This window comes from Amblyomma americanum, chromosome 2, assembly GCF_052857255.1.
Source record: "Amblyomma americanum isolate KBUSLIRL-KWMA chromosome 2, ASM5285725v1, whole genome shotgun sequence".
Taxonomy (NCBI): domain Eukaryota; kingdom Metazoa; phylum Arthropoda; class Arachnida; order Ixodida; family Ixodidae; genus Amblyomma; species Amblyomma americanum.
Window position 1 is genome coordinate 16,694,305 of NC_135498.1, and position 24,718 is coordinate 16,719,022.

At 50.9% G+C, this 24,718-nt stretch overlaps 1 protein-coding gene across 1 annotated transcript in view; it reads left to right on the top strand.

Moving 5' to 3' along the window:
* Positions 1-24,718, top strand: part of LOC144120682 (uncharacterized) — a 202,502-nt gene that overhangs the window by 50,969 nt on the left and 126,815 nt on the right. Inside the window, exon 2 of the mRNA XM_077653317.1 lies at positions 3,568-3,650. Coding sequence (XP_077509443.1) covers positions 3,568-3,650 — 83 coding nt within the window. The remainder of the gene's footprint in view (positions 1-3,567; positions 3,651-24,718) is intronic.

Here is a 24,718-nt window from a genome sequence, read left to right on the forward strand (position 1 = left end):
GTGTGCTGTGCGATGTCAGTGCACGTTAAAGATCCCCAGGTGGTCGAAATTATTCCGGAGCCCTCCACTACGGTACCTCTTTCTTACTTTCTTCTTTCACTCCCTCCTTTATCCCTTCCCTTACGGTGCGGTTCAGGTGTCCAACGATATATGAGACAGATACTGCGCCATTTCCTTTCTCCCAAAACGAATTATTATTATTATAGTGGGGGGATCTTGAGGCTGGTCCTCACCTTCCGCTGCAGGCTGACCTTGACGCCTTGCTCTCCTTTGTAGCCGATCGCTAGCTTCGCTAGAACGTGTCTGCCGGGGGGGTTGCTCGCGAGTCTTTCCTACTGCCACCCCAGCCAGGCTTCTACGATTTCCTCTAACGTATTGTGAAGGTCTAGGTCCATTAGTTTTTCATTAGGCGTGCGGATTGATAGCCCCAGCGCTTGCTTGACACTTTTTCGGATGATACCCTCGATGTCCTGCGTCTCGCAGAGCTTGAGGTTGATGTAGTGGGCGACGTAGGCGATCCTGCTTATGATTAAGGCCTGGACTAGCCTAAGTTGGCTTCTTTTATCAATAATAATTGGTTTTTGGGGAAAGGAAATGGCGCAGTATCTGTCTCATATATATCGTTGGACACCTGAACCGCGCCGTAAGGGAAGGGATAAAGGAGGGAGTGAAATTCCCGATCGTCCATTGGCGATCCTCCTGATTAACCTCATGGTTTGTTGAGCGCAGCCCTCTACCTTCCTTATCGTTTCCCCGTTTCGTAGATTCCCTGGATCAGCAATCCCAACCCTCTGATATGGTCTGCCGTGGGAATTGGATGCCCTCTGGCCGTGAGGTTGATTCGCGGTTTCTTCTTCTTCGTGCCTCTTTCGGGGTTGTTGGTACAGCAGTAGTTTAGTTTTGACTTTTGTGGCGAGCACTTCAGCCCCCTGTCTCTTATGCAGTCTTCAACCGACTGGCAGTGACCCACACCGTAATGTCATATGCATACATGCTGTCGTTTAGGCCTTCGATGGCTTCGTGTTTATTGGGGAGCTTGATCATGGCCACGTTGAACACGAAGGGCGGTAGCACAGAGCCCGGCGGAATCCCTCTGCTGCCGAGCTTAATGTCCCCCACCTTCCTTTCTTCCTTCCTTTCCGGTGGCGCGATGTATGACACCACCAACACACACACTCGTTTATGACACCACCCGGAAACGCTGCACTACGAACGGTTGCTTGAAAATTCTGCTGCGAAAGCCTGGGAAGGCATACAATTGGAGGTGCGTATATCGTCGGTTCGAATACCCGTCGAAAGCTAGCAACCCACGTGACTAGCACACGTATCCCATTTTTGGTGCGAATGTCAGGAAAACTGCCACGGCATAGAGGTCGGCCAGTCGCGAGTATATTGGACGAACGACATGCATAGGATTGTCTGAAGGGGGGGGGGGGGGGGGGGGGGGGGGGGGGGGGGGGGGGGGGGGGGGGGGGGGTGCTCTTCTTGCAGTGTGTCATACGGCCGCTTGATGACGTCATCCTATTTTCCTTGCCATAGCTGGGAATTTTTCTACCATTTGCGAGTACACACACACAAACTCACCCCGCAGGCTTTCTTTATAATGAAACTAATAATGACTTCGCATTAAAAATGAAAACTGGTGTTTGAAAAAATGACGAACCTAGTAACGCTCACACTTTTACATGGACATCTGAACCCCGCCGTAAGAGAAGGTTGCAAGGTGGTAGTGAAAGAAGAAAGGTAGAAAGAGGTGCTGTAGTGCGGGCATCCGGAATAGTTTCGACCACCTGGGGATCTTTAATGTGCAGTGACAGCGCACAGCACACGGACGCCTTTTGCGTTGCGGCTTCATCGAAACACGGCTGTCCTGGCCGGGTTCGAACCCGGGAACTCCGGGTTCGAATATCCCAGCTCCCTAAGCATTGGGCCATCGCGGCGGGTAATCGTGTGAACCGCGTTTTGTTGCGGAAGGAATTAAAGGAATTAAATATCCAAGAAATAATAGTGCTTACCTTTGGAATTAAAAGAATAATAATAAAATTCAGTAAAAATTAATGCATCCATAAAAAGCTCCATGCTGTTCCCCTCTGACCCGCCGTGGTGGCTCAGTGGTTAGGGCGGTCGGCTATTGAGCCAGAGTTCCCAGGTTCGAACCAGACCGCGTCGCCAGTGTTTCGATGGAGGCGAAACGCTAAGGCGCCCGTGTGCTGTGCGATGTCAGTGCACGTTAAAGATCCCCAGGTGGTCGAAATTATTCCGGAGCCCTGCACTACGGCACCTCCTTCTTCCTTTCTTCTTTCACTCCCTTCCTTATCCCTTCCCTTGCGGCGCGGTTCAGGTGTCCAACGATATATATGAGACAGATACTGCGCCATTTCCTTTCCCCAAAAACCAATTAAAAAAAGGAAATGAAGTGACGCGTCTGACATATCTCTCGTTCGGGAGCAGTGGGGCCGTGCGGGCACGCAGGAATCACGCAGTGAGCGGCGAACAACGCAGCGCACATCCAAAGCGCGTTCACCACGAAGCTTGGGGCTTGCTGTCCGTTCGTTCGGCGCGGAAGCTATGCTGGCGTTCGTGGCATCGGGTTTGTCGAGAACGATGTCACGCGCGTTTCAGCCAGGCACCTGGCAGCGCTTCTACGGGGTTTGCCGCTGTACGCGTTCGTTTCACCGTACGTAGCGGACGTACGTAGCAGAGCGATTTGTCTAACGGGAAAGGCGTCGCGCCTAACGGGCGATGGCGTTCCGTGGACTCCCTGGCAGTGCTGCATCACGCTGTCGTGTTCCACTCTTGAAGGCGAAGCTTAAGCGTCCTCCCACTTTTTCTTCCTTCCTTCTCTTAGTTCCTCCTTTATCCCTTCTCTTACGGCGCGGATCAGGTGTCCGCCGATATGTGAGACAGATACTGCGCCATTCCCTTTATATAATTGGTTTTGGGGAAAGGAAATGGCGCAGTATCTGTCTCATATATCGTTGGACACCTGAACCGCGCCGTAAGGGAAGGGATAAAGGAGGGAGTGAAAGAAGAAAGGAAGAAGGAGGTGTCGCAGTGGAGGGCTCCGGAATAGTTTCGACCACCTGGGGATCTTTAACGTGCACTGACATCGCACAGCACACGGGCGCCTTAGCGTTTTTCCTCCATAAAAACGCAGCCGTCGCGGTCGGGTTCGAACCCGGGAACTCCGGATCAGTAGCCGAGCGCCCTAACCACTGAGCCACCGCGGCGGGTGGTTTCCTTTCTCCAAACACCAATTTTCATTTTCCGTGTGCTGTGCGATGTCAGTGCACGTTAAAGATCCCCAGGTGGTCGAAATTATTCCGGAGCCCTCCACTACGGCACCTATTTCTCTCTTTATTCTTTCACTCCCTCCTTTATCCCTTCCCTTACGGCGCGGTTCAGGTGTCCAACGATATATGAGACAGATACTGCGCCATTTCCTTTCCCCCCAAAAAACCATTTAACTTCTGCAGAAGCGCGTCTTGTCTTTATTGTTGCCAACGAATAAATCTCCTGCGTGCGCAGTTGAGCCTGACGGCGGGGTTGCTTCTCCTTCGGTTGCAGGCGGCACCGCGGGGCCCGGAGGCGGCGGCGGGGGCGAGCGGTCAAAGGCGGCCGGCTGCAGGAGCGACGCGTCGGCCCACGAGGTGAGTATAGCGCCAACCCTGCCCCGCAGGCAAGACCACAAGCCGGTCCACGTTTCGTCAAGTAGTACTTTCGAGGCATATACCCATAGCAGGAAAGAAGATTAAAGACATCTGTTTGTCTGTCTGTTGCTGCCAGGAAGAAAGAAAAGGAAAGTGCACAGGCCTGCCCACTGGCTCAAGCCGAGCCACAATCGCTACCACGTGCAGATAGAAGGAGAGTTGAAAGGCAGGGTAGTAAAGACGAGCTAAAGACAATGCCGATCCCGGAGGCAGTGCAATACCGGGCCAAACGGTGGCGGAAGTGAAGCATCCTTCAAACTCTCTACCACATTTCCAAAAATAAGTCCAACTCGGACCCGTAACAGATACTCCACGGGTACGGACAATCACTCAAAGACATCAGCCCGTGCTACTTTGTGTAACAGAATTAACGCACTGATAAGTGTAAATTAATCCGCCCAAGAAGGGACATGGGAAGCCTTCTGCACATCCATAGGTGAAAATAAAATAAGAGGGAAGAGTCAGAAAAAATGCTAGTGACCATCTATAAAATGCTGCGAATGCGAGTGCTAGCGCCGGCATTCATAATTTAATGGAAACCCGTACACTGCTACAGCTCTGTACGACGAGGTGGACATCTTTTCGTTTGGCCGCTGTGCTTATATCCTCTATGACGTTTACGGTTCTAGCAGTGCAATGATGTTTACCTTGTGGACAGAGTGAGTGAACGTTTATTGAAGAGGATGGTGGCTGGTGCGCACGTGGGTGGACCCTCAGTCCAGGGCTCCGGAGGCTTCAGACAATGCCTGCTGATGAGCGTAAGAACTTGTACCCTGTGCTGCACACTAAACGGAAGATACAGTGCACGTGTCATTGTTGTCGACGGCGTGGTACTGTTTTCAAGAGTGAAGTCCTATGACATGACGTTGACGGCGATTTGCTTGCGTTTCTTGACGTCTGCGTTTCCTGCAACGATCAAAACCGTCGAAAGAGGACTAGATGAATTTAGAAGGTTGTCCTCGTGAGAGCCTTCCGGTGCCGTCCTGCTGTGACCGCGCGCCCCACGGTACGACGTCGGGGGTAGAACGAGGCGCGTTGCACGGACATCGGGCAGAGGGTGGTCACGTGGTCGCGCATGATACATGTACCGGGAAAACCCAGGGATGAAGCCACTAACTACTAGCGCAGCAAAAAAGGTCGAGGAAGACTTCCAGACATCATTGTCGCCTGAGGAGAAGTTATGGCAGCCAGAGCTTTCCGGTATGATACGCCGTAGCGGTGGCGTAGTGATTTGAGCATCCTCCTCGTATGCGGGAGGTACGAGGTTCGACCCCAGTGCCGCCGGGTATCCTCGGTTTTTAAAGGGTTCTAGCTTTCCCCTGTCTTAGTGCTCGGTTCCTCTGGGGAGAAATTCTTGAAAAATGAGTCGTGGAAAGTACCTTGCGCCATTAAAATTCACCATTATTACGGTTATGGTGACGAAGACACACCTGAATCCCGTTATCGGCGGCCAGAAGTATAACTCGAGAGTTATGGACGACGACATATTTTGACATCGAGGACAGAAACCACAAGGCGCGGAGAGAGTGCCTCACATCGCGGTCGTCAATAATAAACAACTCCTCAAAATAAGTTCCTCCATGCTCTTGGGTAATCCAGAGACTGCGGAGGAAGCTGTCATATAGCACTGGCTTGAGTAGACACAAAAGCGAGGTACATCATCAGTGACTCCAAAGTTGCCATACTAAATTTCAGCAGGGGCCAGGCCTAGCCTCTAACGAATACAATTCTAAGCCGTCAGGTAATCGACCGGAAAATTACACTAGTCTGGACACCAGCACATGCATCCCTGCATGGTAATGAGACGGCCCACGACTTCTCCCGAGGCTTTTCCTTCCGGGCAGACCCGAGCGAGGTGGTCTTCACAGACAGTGATCGCATGGTGGCACACTGAGAAATTACACAGCACTACCGTCTGCAACGAGCTAGGCTTCCTCCAGCGGACAGATCATTGACCAGGTACCAAGCCTCTGGAGTCTTATGTAGCCGGGGCAATTTTCAGACAAATGCGCAAACTGCGAACTTAGGGCCACCTTGGACCACATACTATGGGAATGTCCTAATGCCGCCCGGCAGGGACGAGGCATAAAGATGAAAGACCAATGGGAGACCTTACTACTGAGCTCCTACCCGGCGACACAGCTACAACTCGTCCGACTGGCCGAAGCCGCCGCTGAAAGTTAAGGCCTTTCGGCCGTCGTCTAGGCGGGTAGCCCTCTGGAAACCCTCTTTCTGTTGGACATTACAAGTTTTGATATCCTATCCTATCGCAGCGCTGTAGTCAAAACCGGAATTGTGGAACTTGGTTGCGAAAAAAATCAATTTCTCACAACGTTCCCGCCAGATGAACACTCAGTATTTTCCCTCTCACAGCGACAACTGTACCGCACCAGCCCACTTGCAGTACTGAGCATGCACAACATACCGGAGTTCACTTGTTTAAATGCCGAAAGAAGGCGGCTTCGCGTAAGCTGTTGAGCCTTACCTTTCGCACGCCAACGACAACTGCTGAATATCGACTTACCTCCAAATCATACAAATTTCACATTGCAGCAGATTACACGGACGGCCAGATATTGGGCTCCCTGTTTTTTGCGGTGTATGAAGGCGACACAGCCATGGCGCGACCTTCCTTTACGCAGAATGGGTGAAGCGCGTCATTCCTGAGCGCTGATGGCGCATATATGCATGTGTAATAAGAGGCCGCTTCTCTATTGAAAGGAATGCCTGCACGTCGGGTTCCCTCACCCATTCCAGGCTCGTGGAAGAGACCCGCTGAGTGCTCTTGTTGTAATCGGTGTGGGTGGGACGCCGTCACGGAGTGGAAAATGACCGAGCTCAAGTGGATGGTGTCGGGAGTAAGGGGAAACGAGCAAGGGGGTGGGTGTCATGGAGGCGCTCGTAGCGATGAGACGGACCTCTTTCGGTCGGGGGGCGCCAGCTTGAAAACACTCCTTCCTGCTCCTGTCATGCCTTTGGACGCACGAGAAAGCATTAAGATAAACGAGATGACGATCAGTAGAGGCGGGATTTTCAGCCTCCTGATGGCATAAATTTTGAGTGCGCTTTCGAGATGGGTTTTTAACTGTCACCAGGAACGCTCTTACGTGAGCGAAGATAAAAGATCCATTTTTGGTGTGCCAGCCACGCATTGCGCAGGACCACAAACACCTCTTGATGCTTTCAAGTCCAAGATTCTTGAACGTAAATTTTAACTGTACTGTAACTGCGAAAGTTTGTACGGTACTGCTATGAAAATGTATATTGTAATGGTCCATTCTTGCGATGCGTAGCAAAATCTTTCTCTTAAAGTTTTTCCGTTGCTCGCATCGAGTAGTTAAGACTGTCATAAAAACCAATGGGGAAAGTTAATAGCCAAAAAATGCCAGCCTGCCGGGACGAATTTTGATTGGGGGCCCACATTATTTGGCCCATTAACGACTGCCTGCTTGAGTGTGACAGCGACACAACAAAGTCGGAAAAACGCCTCAACGGCCTCGTGAGTCAGAGAGGGAAAAAAGTTTGAGAACCCACCCGACGGTCACACTTCCGGATTGCTGTTTATTAGATACTGCGCTATCTGCTTCAGGCAATGAAAGCAAAATCTACCAGTCCTGTGGTTCAGTGGTCACGGCGTTCGACTGTCCGACTGTTCGATACCGACCCCGGCGGCCGGGTTTTTTTTTCGTGGAGACGAAATGTAAACATGCCCGAGCGCTGTGCGATGTTTTTGCACGTTAAAGGACCCCAGGTGGTCCAAATTAATTAGGAGTCCTCTCCCAGGCCGTTCCTCATAATACGAAGTATTGTTCTGGTACGTCAAAAGGCTATAAAAAAAGGTAAACCGGGGAGAAAGCCAGAGAGGATTGCGATGATCATGATTTCACATTAAAGAGAGCTCTAAAAGATGATGTCTTATAGTTGCACTCAACGAAGCCTCATTAGGACCATTCTGTTGAATATGAAAAGTCAGTGCCAAATGAAACGCAAACGGAACATTTAAAACTCGAAGGAAAAAGTCAAAAGATAACAGCTGGAGACAAGAAAATGTAAATAAGGTTAGCAGTGACCTCCGAGGAGTGGTCATCGTATTCCATAAGGGCTAATTGTCCTCGAAAGTAACTACCATGACTTAACAAAAGTCTTCCAGTTTTCCTTTTGTCGCTTCAGTTGTCCCGTTCACGTTTAATTTCATGACGATAGTACTGTCGGGGAGAAGTATTTAGGAAGCGTGAGCGGCACAGAGCACACAGCTGTGTTACCGACTGGAGGCTTGAGACCACGGTGTAAGAAACATTTCTTATGGTTTGCTTGAGTCATGTTTAGCGGATGCGGAAGTCGGTTTGTTGGAAGGCCTGGCACATACGGTCGCTGATTGCCGCTTATGCTCCCTGAAGAGTGCCACTCTCGATATATGTGGAATACTGGTCATGACACAGATCACGTACGCAAATTGTACGCTTCCCAAAACAGATGCCTAAAATTGACGTAGTACGAAATTCTACGCACTTTTGCCTCACAAGATTAACCACACAGCCATACCATGTATGAATTAAGTTTTAGTCAATGTTAATGCACTCAAATAAAAAAAAAGAATGCTGTTGTGTAGTTGTGTATGGACAGTAAGTGCTAAAGGCCTACACATGGTTAAAATCAAGACCTCATGGTTGGGAGCAAGAGCTCAGAAAACGCAGATAAAGTGTATATAACAAAATATGGTCGGTACATGAACCCATGCCGTTCCCTTGTGCTAAGGCTTTTTTAAAAATAAAGGCTGAGTTATTTTTTGGCAGAAGAAGCAAAAAGTTCACAGAATCAAGACAGTCTGCGTCATCAAGGTAAATAAAAAAAAGTTTATAGCTGATGCTGGTTTCGGCTGCAAAGGCTACCGATAGCAGGAAAGTTTCCCCAGGGAATGGTAGGCAACGTATACCGTTTGTTATGATGCACTGAGCCAGTGCTCTTCTCCTGAATTACGCCTGCGATAAGGCTTAATTATGCTGGTGGAATGTTATAGGCCTTGGAGCAGTGCGGAGGGAAGCTGCATTCTGCATCATTATTGCCCGTTTCAACTCCTCTAAATTCAAGCGTGAATGGGATCGAACTTTAAAGCCGGAAATAGTGTTTCCTCGCTCTCTAGAGTCGCCCATTGCTTCCCCTCACTGAAAACAACGCCCGCTCACAAAAAAAAAAAAATAATGGAATAAAATCGAAGGAAATGAAAAAAAGAAAAGGAGGCGCTACTTCCTTTTTTCACGCCTACCGGTTCAACCATTCTCAATGTAAAGCTGCATACTTGTTTCAAGAAGGGCAATCAGCGGCTTCCCCCGGCGGTATTAAATTATTATTCACCGTTTCCTCACGTCGAGGTCTCCTTTCCTTCCCTTTCCACTTTCATCGGAAAATGATAGCCAAACGCGCGTAGCCGCCAGCGCCGCCACGCGAGCGTTTCCGCCGTGGCCAACTAGAGAGGGCCCCCGAACGCGGATGGTGGCCGAGTGGAGCAGCGTTTCGCAGAACGACGTCGGGGCACTTAGCGTGCGCTTAGAGCGAAAAAGAAATACCTTCCCCTCCCCTACTTCTCTATACGAGATAGGACGTCCGCCAATTGTGTCTTCCCCAGTGGCGGCGGTGCCCGTGGTCTAACTGGAAAGGCGCTGCTTCTGAGCTCAGCCCAAAAAAAAATCGCTCGGCGGCGGCCGCCTCCATGGCTGCAGCCTCAGCGTCTTCCTTATCGCCGCCGCCATCGCGAGGCCTTGCGGGTCAGGCTGGTTGGCCGCTGCGGTGCCAGCACCTCCCCGCTTCCGATGGTGCCGGATGCTTTTATGTGCTCCATTTCCGGGCCAAGCTTTTGTGTGTGGCGCGCGCGCCGCGGGTCGATCGAAGAGAGAAGGGGGTCTCAACCCTGGCCCGGCCGCCATCTTGGACCCGCGGCGGCAGTGGCAGCGGAGGCGGGATCGGAGGCGGAGCTCCTCCCGGGCGGACCCCGGGCGCGCGACCCGCCTCGGGTCGACTCTTCTGTCGCGAAGAAGACGACGCGGCTCCTCACCAATCGTCTGGGCAGCGGCTCTTTGGGAAAGGGGGGTTTGTGGTGGCGGAGGGAACGCTTCTCCGCATATCCACATCGTCAGCCGACGGAGCCCACGCACGAGGTAGCGCCTCTCTTCCCCTATTTCGCGGAGAGTGGCAGGCGCCATACGATACTGCTTCCTCATGGTAAGCACGGACGTACTACAGGAAGAACTGACGCGTACTCGTGGCGTTAGACACGCCGCAAAGCCAGCTTAATTCGCAGGAGTTCCCCCAACGTCGGGCCACCTAGTAGGAAGTTCAGTGGTCAGCGCGCTTTTGCTGACACCGCCGTTGCTGTCAGCAGAAATGCGCCCACTCGGAAGTCGTGTTGAAATACGAAAGACAGGAAAAAAAATAAGTTGGGACACACGAACTGCGCACAAAAATTATTGCGGGACGATAAAAAGGACGAAAAAGGAAGTGTTCCTGCCCGTGCCACTAAACGAGCTACGTGCAGTGGCCGCGCTCTGAATTTCGCAAATAACTCGATCAATGAAACCGAGTAACTTGTGCAGAGCGACCGGCTGGTCGCGAGAAGAGGCAAAACATTCAAGGCTGCGGCAGTCGGATGAACGTGAGCTTGGAAGCGTAGTGCCGGAACCAGCTCACTCAATCTAGTTTATTACTCAGGACAGATACAATTTTCTCGTATGGAATTTACAAATGGGGCAGCAAAGACAAAAAATACATGGTTGCGCGGTACAGCCCAGGCGTACTCATAAAAACAGAACTGTTCGCTTCAGGGCTAATATTGATTTTTATTCGAGCACTGGTAGAAAGAAGCCCGCAAGGCTGTCGAACAAAAGGATATGCGCAAATATTTGAAAACGCAGCCATACCACACGAAGAAATCAAATGCAATACGCGAAGTGACGAGCACAAAAGCGGCTCAGACAAAGAAGTATCAACGGGAGTCGTCAATACGTGATATGTGATTTATTTATTCATTCGGATACCCCTAAAGGCCTTCTTGTATTGCATAGGGGTTGACAAAAAGAATGAATAAGCTCTTTCCTTCCCCTTTATTTTCCTTAGAAGGAAAAAAAAAATTAACTACAGGTACTCCTGCATGCATAAAGTAAAGTTAACGTTTAGCGTATGGACTAAAAGCATTCGACACACTGAGGCTGTTTGAGACTACTAATCATGGTTCAATGGCCACAAATAAAGCCTAATTGTTCATGGATATACAGAGTTGAAACGACATTGGGCTGTCAGAAAAGGATGGATTCAGAGAAAAATCTGCTGGTACATACCGGAGAAACCGCCTGCAGAGTCTGAAAGAAATCACTACGATTTTTTTTAGATTTCCATAGAGTTTGCCTACTGCATTGTACCGCCTTGGCAGAATGCATCATACATCCTGCATCTTGAGATCGCCTCACGGAAGTGGGCAGGGGGTATTTCCTCAACTGCGACATCAGTGCTAGATGTAAAAGCATGCGCTGGTATAAGCATGGGCCCCTGATAATTATCGTTTTTATAGCAGCCGAGAGGTGGTGCTTACGAAGAATGGAAGCACGGGACACGAGGATGAACTAACAACTGAAATCTTGATGGATTGAATCCGCCATGTGTGGTAAGGCCCACTTGTGACTTTTATTACACCGCTGTGGCCATCTAGTGATTTGAGCATCCACCTCGCTTGCTGCAGTTGCTGGGTTCGATCCCCAGTGTCCCTGGGTACCCACCGGTTTTTTAATAGGCACAAGCTTTTCCACGTCTTGATGCTCGGTTTTTCAGGGCTGGAATGCTTGAGAAAACGGTCTGTGGCCATGTAGTTATGCACTGGAAAGCGAAAAGAGAAAAAAACGCCTCTTGTTATCTTTGCAACCTGGTGATTATATCAGGTGATAACATGATTAGCACGCGCTCATAATGGCTTGCCCACGCAAGTCTACGTGTCACCACTATCGCCACACATGCTCAGACGCGTGCAGTCACTGGCTTTCTCCCGGCGGGAGTCTGTTTTGTCTTCCTCACTACATCCGCACATTTGTTTTCTCTTTCACGCCCCCAACACTGGCATTTACAAACTGCGTCAGCGGCCCGTGCTCCTGACAAGGGGCGCGCGAGGCTGTAGCGATGCCGGCTAATCCCCGGATCTGCTGCCTGTCACCGGCAGCGTCGGTGAAGCCCACCGGGATTAGCCAGGATTAGCGCCGCGCCGCTACCACCACCGTCGGCCTGATTTATCCTCCGCTTCGACATCCCTCCCCGCAGGCTTCATCCTCTGCCGCAACTCGTCCTTTCAGCCGCCACCGGCAAAATGTCTCACTCGGGGCGATTTTGGACACACCCCGCCGATACTCCCTGAACACAGGGGCTGAGCTGTGCCGTCTGCCCGTAACGACGCGTTAACGGCTGAAGGAGATCAGGGCTGGTCGTCGCTTTAAAGGCCAGCTCCGCTGCGTCCCCACTGCTGGCTGAAGCTTGTCGCCGCAGGCATCCCGACCCCGTTGAACGCGCAGGCCCTGCTCGCGCTAGCATCTCGTGTGTACATCGTATACTAACACCCAGTGCGGTCTTCTTCTTAACAGCTCTTGCTATGTTCTTCCCGTCACCTCTTAATTGTCCGTATTTTTGCCTTCCGTTATTTTTTTTATTTATTAAGCGATATCGAGTACAACTGCACCGAATATTCGCTCTCAGTAAAATCGATTGTTTCGCTTACTGTGTCTGTGTTGGCTTCCGTTCGCAACAAAATAAGTATTCAGTTAGAAATGGAATGCAGTCCAGCCTCTTTATAACGAAACGGTTTATATCAAAATAATGGCAATAACGAAGGAACGACGATTAAACATGTTCTGAGTCCTAAGTATTGCAGATACGTTTCAACCTGATGGCTGCTAAGCAGCATAGTGCAAAAGGTACTGTTTCTTTTCTGGTCGCTATCAACTTGCAACTAAGCTCAATCGTCTTTCGTGTCGACGTTTTCTTCTCCGCATATCGCCCAGTGAATCGTGGAGAATGCTAGTTGTATAATGGAAATACTGATTACGGAACAATTGCTGTTGGACTAGTTATTTTCCATGCTTGTAGTAACCAGCGCGCAAACCATTGAATATACTTGGAATATGCTAGAAGCATAGAAAATGACCAACTAGCCCAGCAACAGGTGTTGCTTAATCTATCAGTGCTCTGACCTGTCGTAATTCTTATTCCTGTGCTCTGTGTTGCTTTGTACGCTCGTTCCTAGAGACAACGAAATGTTACTCTTGGAAGCGTTGGAATGACAGCATTCTCGCTGTATAATTAACGTCTCCATTAGCAGGCCAGGGTCACCTTACCGCCGGCCGACCCCTCCACCTTTCCTTTCATGAAATTACTTTCTCACTCTCAACGTGTCCGCTAGGCAGCGGCCCTGTTTTGACAGCAAACACTAGCTCATTCTCAGAAAGCACGTGTCTAGATGTGGCGCAACCTTCATAGGATTCAAGTTTCCAGGCGGTGGAGACCGCAGCAGAAGCAGGAGCTACGCTACCAATGTGCGCAGAAAATTGCGGCAGGGGGGGGGGGGGGGGGGGGGGAAGCTGTCATAAGCACTTAGTCTCCGCGGTTAGCTTTAAGGGCTAAGGCAAACTGCACTTAATTGTCGTAATCACCTACTGAAATGTTACGTCCCCAGGCAAGCCACGTCGGGCACATGCAGTTTCTTTCTTTAATTATGCAAGGTACTCTAGTGCTCTATGAGGATTCTGGTGTGGTCTAGTTGGTTCATACTTTCTACGAAACACGTCAGCGCCCTCCGCGTGTTTCTTGTTTCTTCTTCTTCTCGTCCTCGTTCCGTTGCGCTGTGTCAATCTGTGTCGTACTCTAGTGCTGCTCGATATCAGTGTAAATCAGAGGACCTCAGGTGGTTGAAATATAATCCGAAGCCCTCTCCGCTACGGCGTCGCTCATAGCCCATGTGTCGTTTGGGAAATTAAACCCTTTGCACCATATACCGTATACCGTATACCATATACCATATACCATATACCATATACCATATACCATATGCCATATGCCATATGCCATATGCCATATCGGCATGCCGTGTACCATCTTCCCAGAACTGACGTGGTTGGTGAAGCCATATGTGCTGGCTATGATGCTGCTCTCAGATTTCAAGCCTGAAAGCAGAATTAAATAGTAAAATGGACCTGGGGGTGATTTGTCGCTAGTAACGAGGCCGATAAACTTTTACACGAACATTTTTGATATCCTTTATGTGCTAGCTATTAAAGCGGTAACACTACGGGCTCCGTTCAGCTGAAAATCCGGCGTTATAATCGTCACCGTCATGAGCGAAAAATCTGCATAGAAGCAACCAAGGTGGGTCACCTAGGTCGCTCGACCTTGTGACTTGATGATAAAATGTCCACCGGATTGTGAGCAAACTGCCCACCGTGGCAGGTGGCAGTTCATTTAACGATTGGTCATGAGAGGCTGCTCGGGAAAAGAAACCTTGGTCTCACAAGCCCCACCAGTGGCAGCAACTGCCCCCTGAAGGAAGTGGCGTATTGCTTAATCGCTGCGCCACTGCGCCAGCATTTGTACGAGGACTCCCAGCAATCTAGGAATGTAGAGAATGGCCAATTCCGCATATATGTGCATTAATCCATTAATGCTCTCGCGTCACACCCTTAAACCGGAGCTTAAGTGCCCCTCCAGTTTTTTTTTTTTTTTTTGCCGCAGAGCTGCATTTTATAAAACTTGGTTAATGAGCCATTCAGCTGGGGAATTCTCCAAGTAGGCTTAGAGATACAAATCCGTGCCTAAAGGCCTGCATAGGGAAGGCGCAGTGAGAAAGACATACAACGACTTGGGCTGGAAACAACAAGGCTTGACAGAACAGAATAGGACAGGAAACATAAGAAAACTTAACGTGAAACACGCGTTCTGTTGTTTGCTAAGTATTTGTTGCCCGGTGCGTTTCCTGAGGTTTTACCACACGAAGCAGCCCAATGGTCTGTACAGTTCGGCGCCTGCTCTCACGTGCTTGTGACAGCAGCTTCTTGCTTTCTTCACTGTTGACAGCCGCGGTTCAGGCAGGGTGTAATGTAACTAACTTGCGTCAATGTAGGCTTGAAAACTAAGCGCGCCAAAATAGCTCAGCTCAGCATTAGCTTCCAAACAGCTTAGCACACAGGATGTTTTTCGGAGAAGTCTGAGGGCTGGCTAGAGCGCGCGCAACCTTATTTGCGCGTAATTAGCTGGCCACCTTGAGTTCTTCCGCGCTAATGTCGTCGACTGGATGTCGGAGGATGGAAGATGATCTCCATTTTCTGTATTCTGCGTTACGAGGGCATTCGACGCCAAAGTTTGTTTTGCCACATGGCCACGATTCGGAGGCAAGCTTTCAAACTCAACCTCAAAGATCGAAAAGAGCAGTCGGATACACCGCATCCGCATTCGCACTTCAACCATTCCGTCGCGCACGTGTCTCACGGAAGGAAGGAAAGGGATCTTCCTGATCCAGCGGACCAGGTATAAGAAAAATGTAATCTCAGCCGCACGTTTATGCCGCTTTCTGACGCAACCAGTGGAAACGAGTTCAGGTATACACTCAGCCAAACTTAGTGCTTTTGTGTTGCACCTAGGCTTACCTCGACAGAAAAAAAAAAAAAACTGGAAGAGGCTTGAATTGATGAGATAAGCGAAGATGATGATTAGAAAATATGTATTTAAACCCAGTCATTTGGAACTGGTGAAGAGATGGTCGATTCCTCCTCGGGTGGCGTGCTCAGTCCAAGAAAACGGCAGCCGCTTCTATCCCGCGTGTCTACTCGATCAGCCGTAATTGGTCTTGCTGGGTAGGGCAGCTTCTTAAGAGGAGAAAATATAGGGTTTGGAATGGGTGGGCAGCTTTGTGTTTTGGGGCATACCCATACGGAATCATACAGGGTGGGTTTAGAGCTGCAGCAAGACTGACAGCAGGTACTGCGATGGAAAGAATAGATGTTTGTGGTATAGGGTTCCGGAAAGGTGCATGTTTGAAGCTGTCGCCAGTCAGTGGCGTCTGCTCTGGACAGGGATTTATGCGGCGGGGGAAGTGTTTCTGTTTGTTACCTGTAATATTCGAGGGTGAGTGCGTATGTGAGTGGTTCTGGCGAGGGCGATGGCTGTGCGGTTGGTGTTAGGATAGGAGCGTCTTCCTCGCTGTTTTATGCATATGTTGGTAGCTCGCCATCTTCTGCATCTCCAACCTCTTGCACGGGTGGTCAGCTCGCGGGCGAGCGCATGCACTAGCTCGTAGCAAGGCACGGGACGCATGTCCTGCTGCCCAAACGATGCGAATGACGGGTAGTGTGTGAGCTGCTGACATTGACGTAGGGTCTAGTATGCTTGGGAAGACAGTAGGCCGGACGAGAAGGCTCGGCATGTGGCTTGTGAGTCTGTGATGATAGTGCAGATTTGAACGCCTTCTTCCTCGGTATTGGATGAGATATATCTGATGCGAAGGCTGTCTCTTCCGCCCTCCTACTCGAGCTATAGAGAATGGAGCCCACTAGTAATACCCGGCCGTCGTCGTTCATGACGGCCAGGCTTGTGACAGGCTTGTCGGGGTAACTTGACGTGTCTGTGTGTAGTACGGACGGGTTCCTTACGAAAGAACGTTGAAGCGCCTGTTCTCGGGCCGGCCGTCGGCCCGCATTGTAGTCAGCGGGCATGTTCTTCGGGAGCGGTCCACGTGGACCTTCGCTCTCAACGAGGGCGCTCGACTACTGATCCGGAGTTCCCGGGTTCGAGCCCGACCGCTGCGGCTGCGTTTTTATGGAGGAAAAACGCTAAGGCGCCCGTGTGCTGTGCGATGCCAGTGCACGTTAAAGATTCCCAGGTGGTCGAAATTATTCCGGAGCCCTCCACTACGGCACCTCCTTCTTCCCTTCTTCTTTCACTCCCTCCCTTGTCCCTTCCCTAACGGCACGGTTCAGGTGTCCAACGATATATGAGACAGATACTGCGCCATTTCCTTTCCCCAAAAACCAATTATTATTATTATTCTCAACGAGGGCTTCAGGGGCTCCGAGTCTGGTGGCAGGTGGGCGCTGGGTAACCCAGTCTAATGAGCAAGGCCCGTCCGGTGTACGTGTTACCTAGTCTCGGGAGTTGTCCTACTCGTTGTGCTTCAGTTACTTCTTCGACCTAATTGTAGGTGCTTAATTGGAGAAGGCGTTGAGTGGCCGCATGGGGAGGGACAATAAGAGACGTCTTTACCGCCGATCGGAGTGCCGCGTTGAGTCTTTGTAGTTCGACCTGATTGAGGTGGTGGCACGGTAGGTGGTGCTTGAGGCGAATAGCCGTAGCTAAGAAAATAGAAGCGAGCCAAGATGAAACCGACACACTGGACAAGCTGCAGAAGAGTGCGCTCGCGCGGACTACAAAGTGGTGTGATGGAGGTTCCTTTTTATTCAGTTCTTTTAGTTTTCTTCTTGAGGGGCGTTTCATGCTGTCAGACTGCACGCGATGAAGCGGCTTTCCGTTCGCACTGGTCATGCGTCCACTGTGTACTACTGCCTATTATCGCGCCATCTCTTACTGAAATAGAGAAGCTGAAACGAAGACACCGCCGTGGCGAGGTAGGTCATAAGCGGCGGACTGCAGGCAGGCAAGAGCGGCTGGAACAATGCCGTGCTGACACTTGTACACAAAAGGCGCGTCAAGCTTAGAAGGGGCCCACAGGCCGCACGGCCAGCAGCGACAGTCATCCCGTAGCGCTCGAGAAGTGTTAGGAGCCCGACTTGCCCGATTATACCTCCGCTACTCTTGTACCACCTGGTGGAACCAAATACACGAGTAAAGTAATCCGCGACTGCTGGAGATACCCTTCAAGCATTGTTCCGAATTTTTTTGGCCCTTTTTTTGTTGCTTGCACCATGAAGAGGGCGGTTTTTCATCCGTCCACCCAGGTTACAGAACTACCAGTTTAAAGTGGCGTGGTATAGTCACCTAAAAAAAAATCGATATGGGTACACTTTTCGGTTCTCAACAAAATTACTTACGAGACCAAATGGGTGCATGATCGCTAGTATATATATATATATATATATACACACACTTTCCGGTTATTGCAACAAACGTGGCGGGTGCATTCCGCCGATTTCTATCGATCCCTTCGTTGAGGACGCCTTCGTTTCTGTTTTTGTTGACCGCACGAGATGAACGCAAACGTATTTTTTTTATTTCAGTGTTTTTTTCGTTTACCGCTACTTGCATTTCGGAGAGGGAAAAACAGCAGTCTGGTCTCCCTAGGGGGTAGACTTGCGTGACCTTGAGGGGCGTTTCAACGTCGGTCGCGTGAAAGCGATACTTGTGCCCCCCTACCGCTCACCTCTGCTCCGCACTGATTGTGACAGTGCGCGTAAACAGAAATGACGACGTTTAAATTATGCACGGCCACGATATTATAGGCACCGACCGGTGGGGGAGGGGGAAGAGGCATGCTTGTCCGAGGCAGAGAGAGAGAGGGAGAGTGTGTGCATCACGACGACGGCGACGAGCTCGGGGACGCGAGGCAGACGCCGTCCCCGCTGTCACCGGCCCGACCCGCGGCGGTTCGCCGTAAATCAGCGCGAGACACGCACCTGCGACGCAGCTGCTGCCGCCGCACGTGCTGCCGCTGCTTCTGCTGGCCGACGCCGCACGCCACGCGGGGCGTCGATGATGACGCTTTCTCTTGCACCTCGAGCCGCCCCCGCCGCCCGCTTCGCGGCGCTGTATGGCTCACCTCTTCCCCAACTTTCAATCTCGAGTTGATGCTTCGTAACTCTCTCTCTCCTCCCCCACCCGTACGAGCGTTTACGACATGCTCTTCGACGTGTCGCGCCCCGCGGGTTATGATGCTTGCTTGCTCGCGTCCCGTCACCGGCAGAAGTGCATGGCAGCAGAAGCAGTGCGGGGGAGAGGGGGGTCCTTTCTTTCTTTCCTCCTCCTGTGTTCTTTCTGCCTGCCTCGAAGCGGCCCTCTCAAATTGCGGGTAGTGGGAGTGCGTGCTATACTGGGGAGCCCCCCTGATTCCGGGTGCACTATATATTGCCGGCCGTTATACGGGGAGTCGGATATCGGAATGCCGAGTACTATGCACGCGGAGAAGAAAGGCGCTTAATGGTTTGAATTTTTCGGCTCGTACCAAGAAAGTGGTCGAGGATTTTTTTGCTTTTGGAGTTCGGATAGCATAAAGAAAAGCAGTCGTAGCTACACCATGCGCGCGATACTAAAACGGCGAGCGGTGGACGTTGTGTGGTTTAGTAAGCAGAGAACGATGAGAGATTCGTCACTAAAACAAGAAATATAAGTACATCGCTGGAAAGGAAAACTTTTATATCCGTTCTTTCGACCTATAGGTACGAAATGTCACTAAAAACTAGGAGGCCACAGCTCACTTCACTCTCTCCTTGCTGAGTCGAGCCGAAACAATCTGCAGCCTGTACCTTGGCCGTCACATTGGCAGCCTGAAGCTTTTCCTGCGTTTTCAGTACTGAGCACTATTTTAGCGGCCAAGAAATCTTCTACTGAGATTATTAGCGCGCTGGATGTGGTGCAAAACTGTTTTCGAAGAAAAGGAGTACCCGCCGCGGTGGCTCAGTGGTTAGGGCGCTCGACTACTGATCCGGAGTTCCCGGGTTCGAACCCGACCGTGGCGGCTGCGTTTTTATGGAGGAAAAACGCTAAGGCGCCCGTGTGCTGTGCGATGTCAGCGCACGTTAAAGATCCCCACGTGGTCGTTATTATTCCGGAGCCCTCCACTACGGCACCTCTTCTTCCTTTCTTCTTTCACTCCCTCCCTTATCCCTTCCCTTACGGCGCGGATCAGGTGTCCAACGATATATGAGACAAATACTGCGCCATTTCCTTTCCCCAAAAACCAATTTAAAAAAAGAAAAGCAGTCCTTCTTTATCTGTCCTGAGAACAGGAAATGAGAATAACAATAGAAGGCTATCTGAGAAAACACGTGATTTCTCATCATTCGGCAAGATTTGCCTCGTCTGTTCGCAGACAGAATGCATATTAATTTGCGTCCTTGAACCTACTTTTTCCCTTAAATGTCTTTAAGTAGTTCTTGCTGCCACCTTCTTGAACAGAGGATGCTGCGTTTCACCTGCCGCCAACAGTAAATCTGCATGGCGTTGCAGTAGAGAAGTTGTTTACTAACGCACCGAAGGTTCTGAGAGACGACAAATATTTCACTGCATTCAATTTGTTTCTCCTACATTTATAGCTTTAAAGTTATTTATGTAGTTTTGTTACGCATCTGAACTCGCCACATGTTCCGGTGTCAGCAATGGAATGTGAATTATTTGTCGCTTATGATTCGCGTGAAACAGTAATGTTGTCGATGAACTCCATTTCAAGGTGGTTCAAAAAAGCATACAGAGATAGTTGAGGAGCTCAATACGCTAAAGAGCGAGGTGCGGCGCAATGAAATTTAATCTACCTTAACGAAGGATGCCCCATGCCATCTGTATACATCCGTTAACCCTCACCTGTCATTATTGCTACCATCAACCAATGCACCATCCCCACTACTAATGAAACAGCGCCTAGCACAATTCCTGCAATGTGAGCTGCATTTTCGTTTTCTTTAGGTTTGGTTTGGCTTACGGGGGTTGAACGCCCCAAAGCAACTCAGCCTATAAGGGACGCCGTAGTGAACGGCTCCGGAAATTTCGACCACCTGGGGTTATTTAACGTGCTTTGACATCGCACAGCACACGGGCCTCTAGAATTTCGCCTTCATCGAATTTCGACCGCCGCGGCCGGAATCGTACCGGCTTGTTTTCTTTAGGCGGCAAAAAGTGTACTAAATTTGTCTCTTTCGCAACCTGCGTGCAGCTTATCAAATTCTGCTGAATAAGGTGTACGCCTCTCGGGTGTGTCGTACCTGTATCAACCGCCACAGCATACTACCGCTCCTTGAACCACAGCTAGTACTTCTTACCAAGTTTTACGCTCCGTTAACGCCGATAACTGCCTCGCACAGCCGCGGGCCGTTACAGCGCTCACGCTTACGTGGCCGTGGCTTTCCTGTGCCCGGACCGACTAGGCCTAATAGATGGCCGCCGCCGCGTCGGCTGACGGACCCGACCGGCTATCCGCGGCCTATGCAAATGACCCGCGCTTTGGCGCACACTTTCGCGGATCGGCGGGCTGCTCTTCCGAGAAAGCGCAGCCGTCTCCTCCTCCTCACTCTCCGAGCTGCAGCAGCGAGACGCTGTCACGTGGTCGCATTGATCGCGCTGGCTCCGCCTCGGCTGCAGCAGCCACTGCGAGCGCCCCGCCGACGACGACAACGCGCGCCTCGGCATCGGCGAAGCGAGCAGCGGCCAAGAAGAAGAACAAGAAGACTTGCGCCCCGAGCGTCTGCTCCTGGACCGCGTGCGCAGAAAGACGCCGTCCGAGCATAACAACGCAGAGGGCGCTCGCCGGGGCTCTTTCTCGGGGGATCACGCGTGGCCGACGCCGATCAGGCGAGCTGCAGCGCCGCCTGACTTTGACGGATGCTGCGAGAAATGGCCGCGCGTCGGCCGCAGCTGCGCGGAGATCCGAGCCGGAGGAAAGGGAGAGGGATGTGCGAGCCCGCAGTAAACAGGGCGACAGCTTGCCCCAATGGGCGCGCGCGCTCCCCGCCCGGCTTCGGCGGCGCGGGGTCGAACATCTCTTATATAAAACGATAGTCTTCCCGGCGACATCAATCAAAAAGCGCGCAGCCAGCCGATATTGGCTCCGGCGCCCCAATATGTCTCCCCGGCCGCGCGGAGCTAATATCGGCCAGCATCCATCACCCGACCACAGCGCGGCGCGACCTTGTTACGCGCTGATAAGCTCTCGCGCATCGTCGCGTCCCGCTGCTGCACTACCTGCAGGCGACCGCCGGTCGATGCTGCGCGCTCTCTGTTTACGGAGACGACGCCATGCAAAGCAGCGGCCCCCAGCGAAGGAGACGGGCGCCCGCGTGCCGCTGACAGGCGCCAGCGGCACGCGCCCAGCGTGCGGCGCAGCCAGCGGTAGCAATTAGGCGCGCGCAATTAGCCCACCTGGCGCCCCGCTGGGCGCCGCGGGGGAGTGCCTCCGTTCCTGACGAAACGCGCGCCCCCTGTCTCATCAGCGGCGCACTGATTCCTCCGACGTGCTTGCATGCACAGCGGACCCCGCTTGGCGCGCGCGTTCATGCCTCGAGCCCCGCGAACTGCGAGATCGCAGAGCTGGTAACAGCGTTCCGAGGTAGTCGCATCGCAGGACAGACTGCGGAGCGAGGAAGCCTGAAGCACGCGGCCCTGTTACTTGCACGGGCATATGAGCGTTCCAGCTGGTGCACGTAAACGCAGTAAGGACGCCAGCTGACAAGCCGAGAGCAGAAACAAGCGTTTTGAGAGGTTTTTACGCGTGGCGATTACGAGTCTCTTGAACAAAGGCGGGCTTCCTTTGTGTCGAGCAGCGAATCTGGAGCTCTGTGGCATTGACAGTGAGACCAGCCGTATTTAGTAAATGTTATTGCCGGCACGGAAGCGTGGCGCCCATTTTTGAGTCCTCCGTGCGAAGTGCACTGTGAAGATGAATGGAACCCAAAGTAAATGTAGCGCAGGTTGCGGGATTAATGCAGAGTTGCGCAGTTCGCCAAAAATTACTCGATGCATTGCGCTGGCACGAACTATATCGCGCAAGTGTGGACCGCGGCGTCCTCACGAAAATCAGGGCGTCAGAGTAGCTGATAGCACCGTAACTGGCATGTTTTCGGCATACAGTAAGAGAGACGGGACAAGTCTTAATCTTTTCGAGCTAAGTCTTTTCCCGAAAATGCGCACCAGCTAGCCCCCAAGCAACTATTACTAAGCTACCATGTTTTTGGTTCTACGGCTACATCTGATAGAGATAGTTGGGTAGGAATTCTTCTCCGGCGTCGTTATGTGTTCGAACCGGAAACCGTAGTGTTCATATGCTAGCCAAAGAGCACTTCGTTCACGTGGGCCAAAGCCGTAGAAAACACGCAGACAGTGCTGTACATGGTGGACCGCAATTGGCAGGAGCAACTCAACGCGTGCTTCTGGAGGTCTTCCTGCTACAGGTGCGGGTGCATCGCGCAACTCGCGCACCGTCAAGGTGTCTGCGTTTTATCACACGTTATGATCGTGAGTCTATGTGATGCGCCTGCAAGTGTAGCCGCAGAACAACGCTTTCGAACGTTCCCGCTATGTGTGGTCCACCTTGTAGTATGGGGAGCAATGGTGGTGTATATTACTAGCACTTCGGTTAGATTTTTTTTTCCTTTCCTCAAATCTCAAACATGAGGTTGAGGTTTATTTTCTTCAAAAAGGAAAGCGGGAACTGCGACAAAAGGCGGTAAAGCCAGACGAGGTCACAGTTCTCCAAAACAGTTTATACAGCAGTGAGCAACACAGAAATAACAAATATTAACATAGTATGATGGTGAACAAAATAAATTGCATCAAATGGCATTGCATTGATCAAACGACATTGCATTGATCGCCACGTGCCACTTTGCAGCGGCGCCTGCTGCCCAGACAGACTAGGAGGTGAGTGTTTTTGTCTAGAGGCACGTCACTTCGTTCGTTTCGACGTGCGGCGCACCAGCTTCGCGTTAACGCCTGCAAGGCATTACTAACAAGAGTGTTATATAGCATCTGCACCCGCCCGACAGTACGTTCTCTCGTGTATGTGCCATCTGGTGTCATGTCATTTGCGTTGACTAGAGCGGGCCCACTTATGGTGGATGGAGGCGGATGTGTCATTCAGCTATGACTGCCACTACCCTCCCTCTTCCCGGGACAAGGAGAGGAGGAGGAGGGTATCGAATATTTCAGATGATCTTTATTCAGTGAGCGCTCGTTGCAACAAAGAAGGTAGACAAAACGGCCTTCGTGCGCTTAAAGAAATGTTACCAGTGACCCATACCTGCGTACATTATGCTCGTTGCTTCTCTGCTGCCGCCCTCGCGTGGCCCACTTGTGATATTAAATTTGAAGCTGATGCGCAGCGGGGCTGCCAACGCTGCTTTTCAATTGGTCCGTTGGTTGATAAGACCTCTTAATCGAAAAAATGCAGAATGGACGATTTGAAATAAATTTGAAACGAGCCGCAGCTGTCAAAGGACAGGGTTAATTGCAGAGACATGGGTGAGGCCTTTGCCCTGCAGTGGGCGTAATCAGGATGATGATGATGATGATGATGATGATGTGTTGGCAAGTTGCTCAACTCAACCTGATTCGATAAAAAAAAGAGCAGTCCTGAATAATTAGTGCTTGTTAGGAATTCGTTCTGCTGAAAATAAAAATTTGAGGCCTAAATAAATGTTGAGAATGCAATAAAAATATCACCGCATACAAGGTCGCGAACGCGATATTCAAACCCGCAGTGTACGAAGGATGAAAATTTACACCCTGCGTGCTCGGGCCATTCCTTAGCTTTGCACCCCCAGCGAAGTTAATCAAAGTGTAAATCTCTGCGAACTCTAGATTTCAACGTTAAGTTATTAATATATGGGTGAACATTTCACGTTCTGCACGTTTTTTCAGAATATGCTATTTGTCGCCTATGGCTGGAAAAGTTAGCAACGTGACGGATACATCTGACGATCGTACGTAGAGGGACCGTTGAGGTGAGAGGGCGATCGCGCTTGCGGAAAATACTGGTGAAATTGCGTCCCAGTGGTCCTTCGTTGCCCTCGGTTTTCGTTTAATGCAGAGGCCTGATCATCGTCGCTTGATTTACCAGCTGAACTAAAACTGCTGACTACTGCAAGATAGCTAAATAAACTGTAACTGAACTCGCAATATTTTTTCGTAATAGTTTTGATGGTTCCTTCACGGAGCTGTGTTTTGTAAAATCATATTCTCTAAAAGCATCCCCGCATTTATTTTGTCCCACATAAAGTAATCTGGAAGCCCTGAAAGTTTCAGCACATGCCATGCTCACCTGCTTGGATGGGTACTGC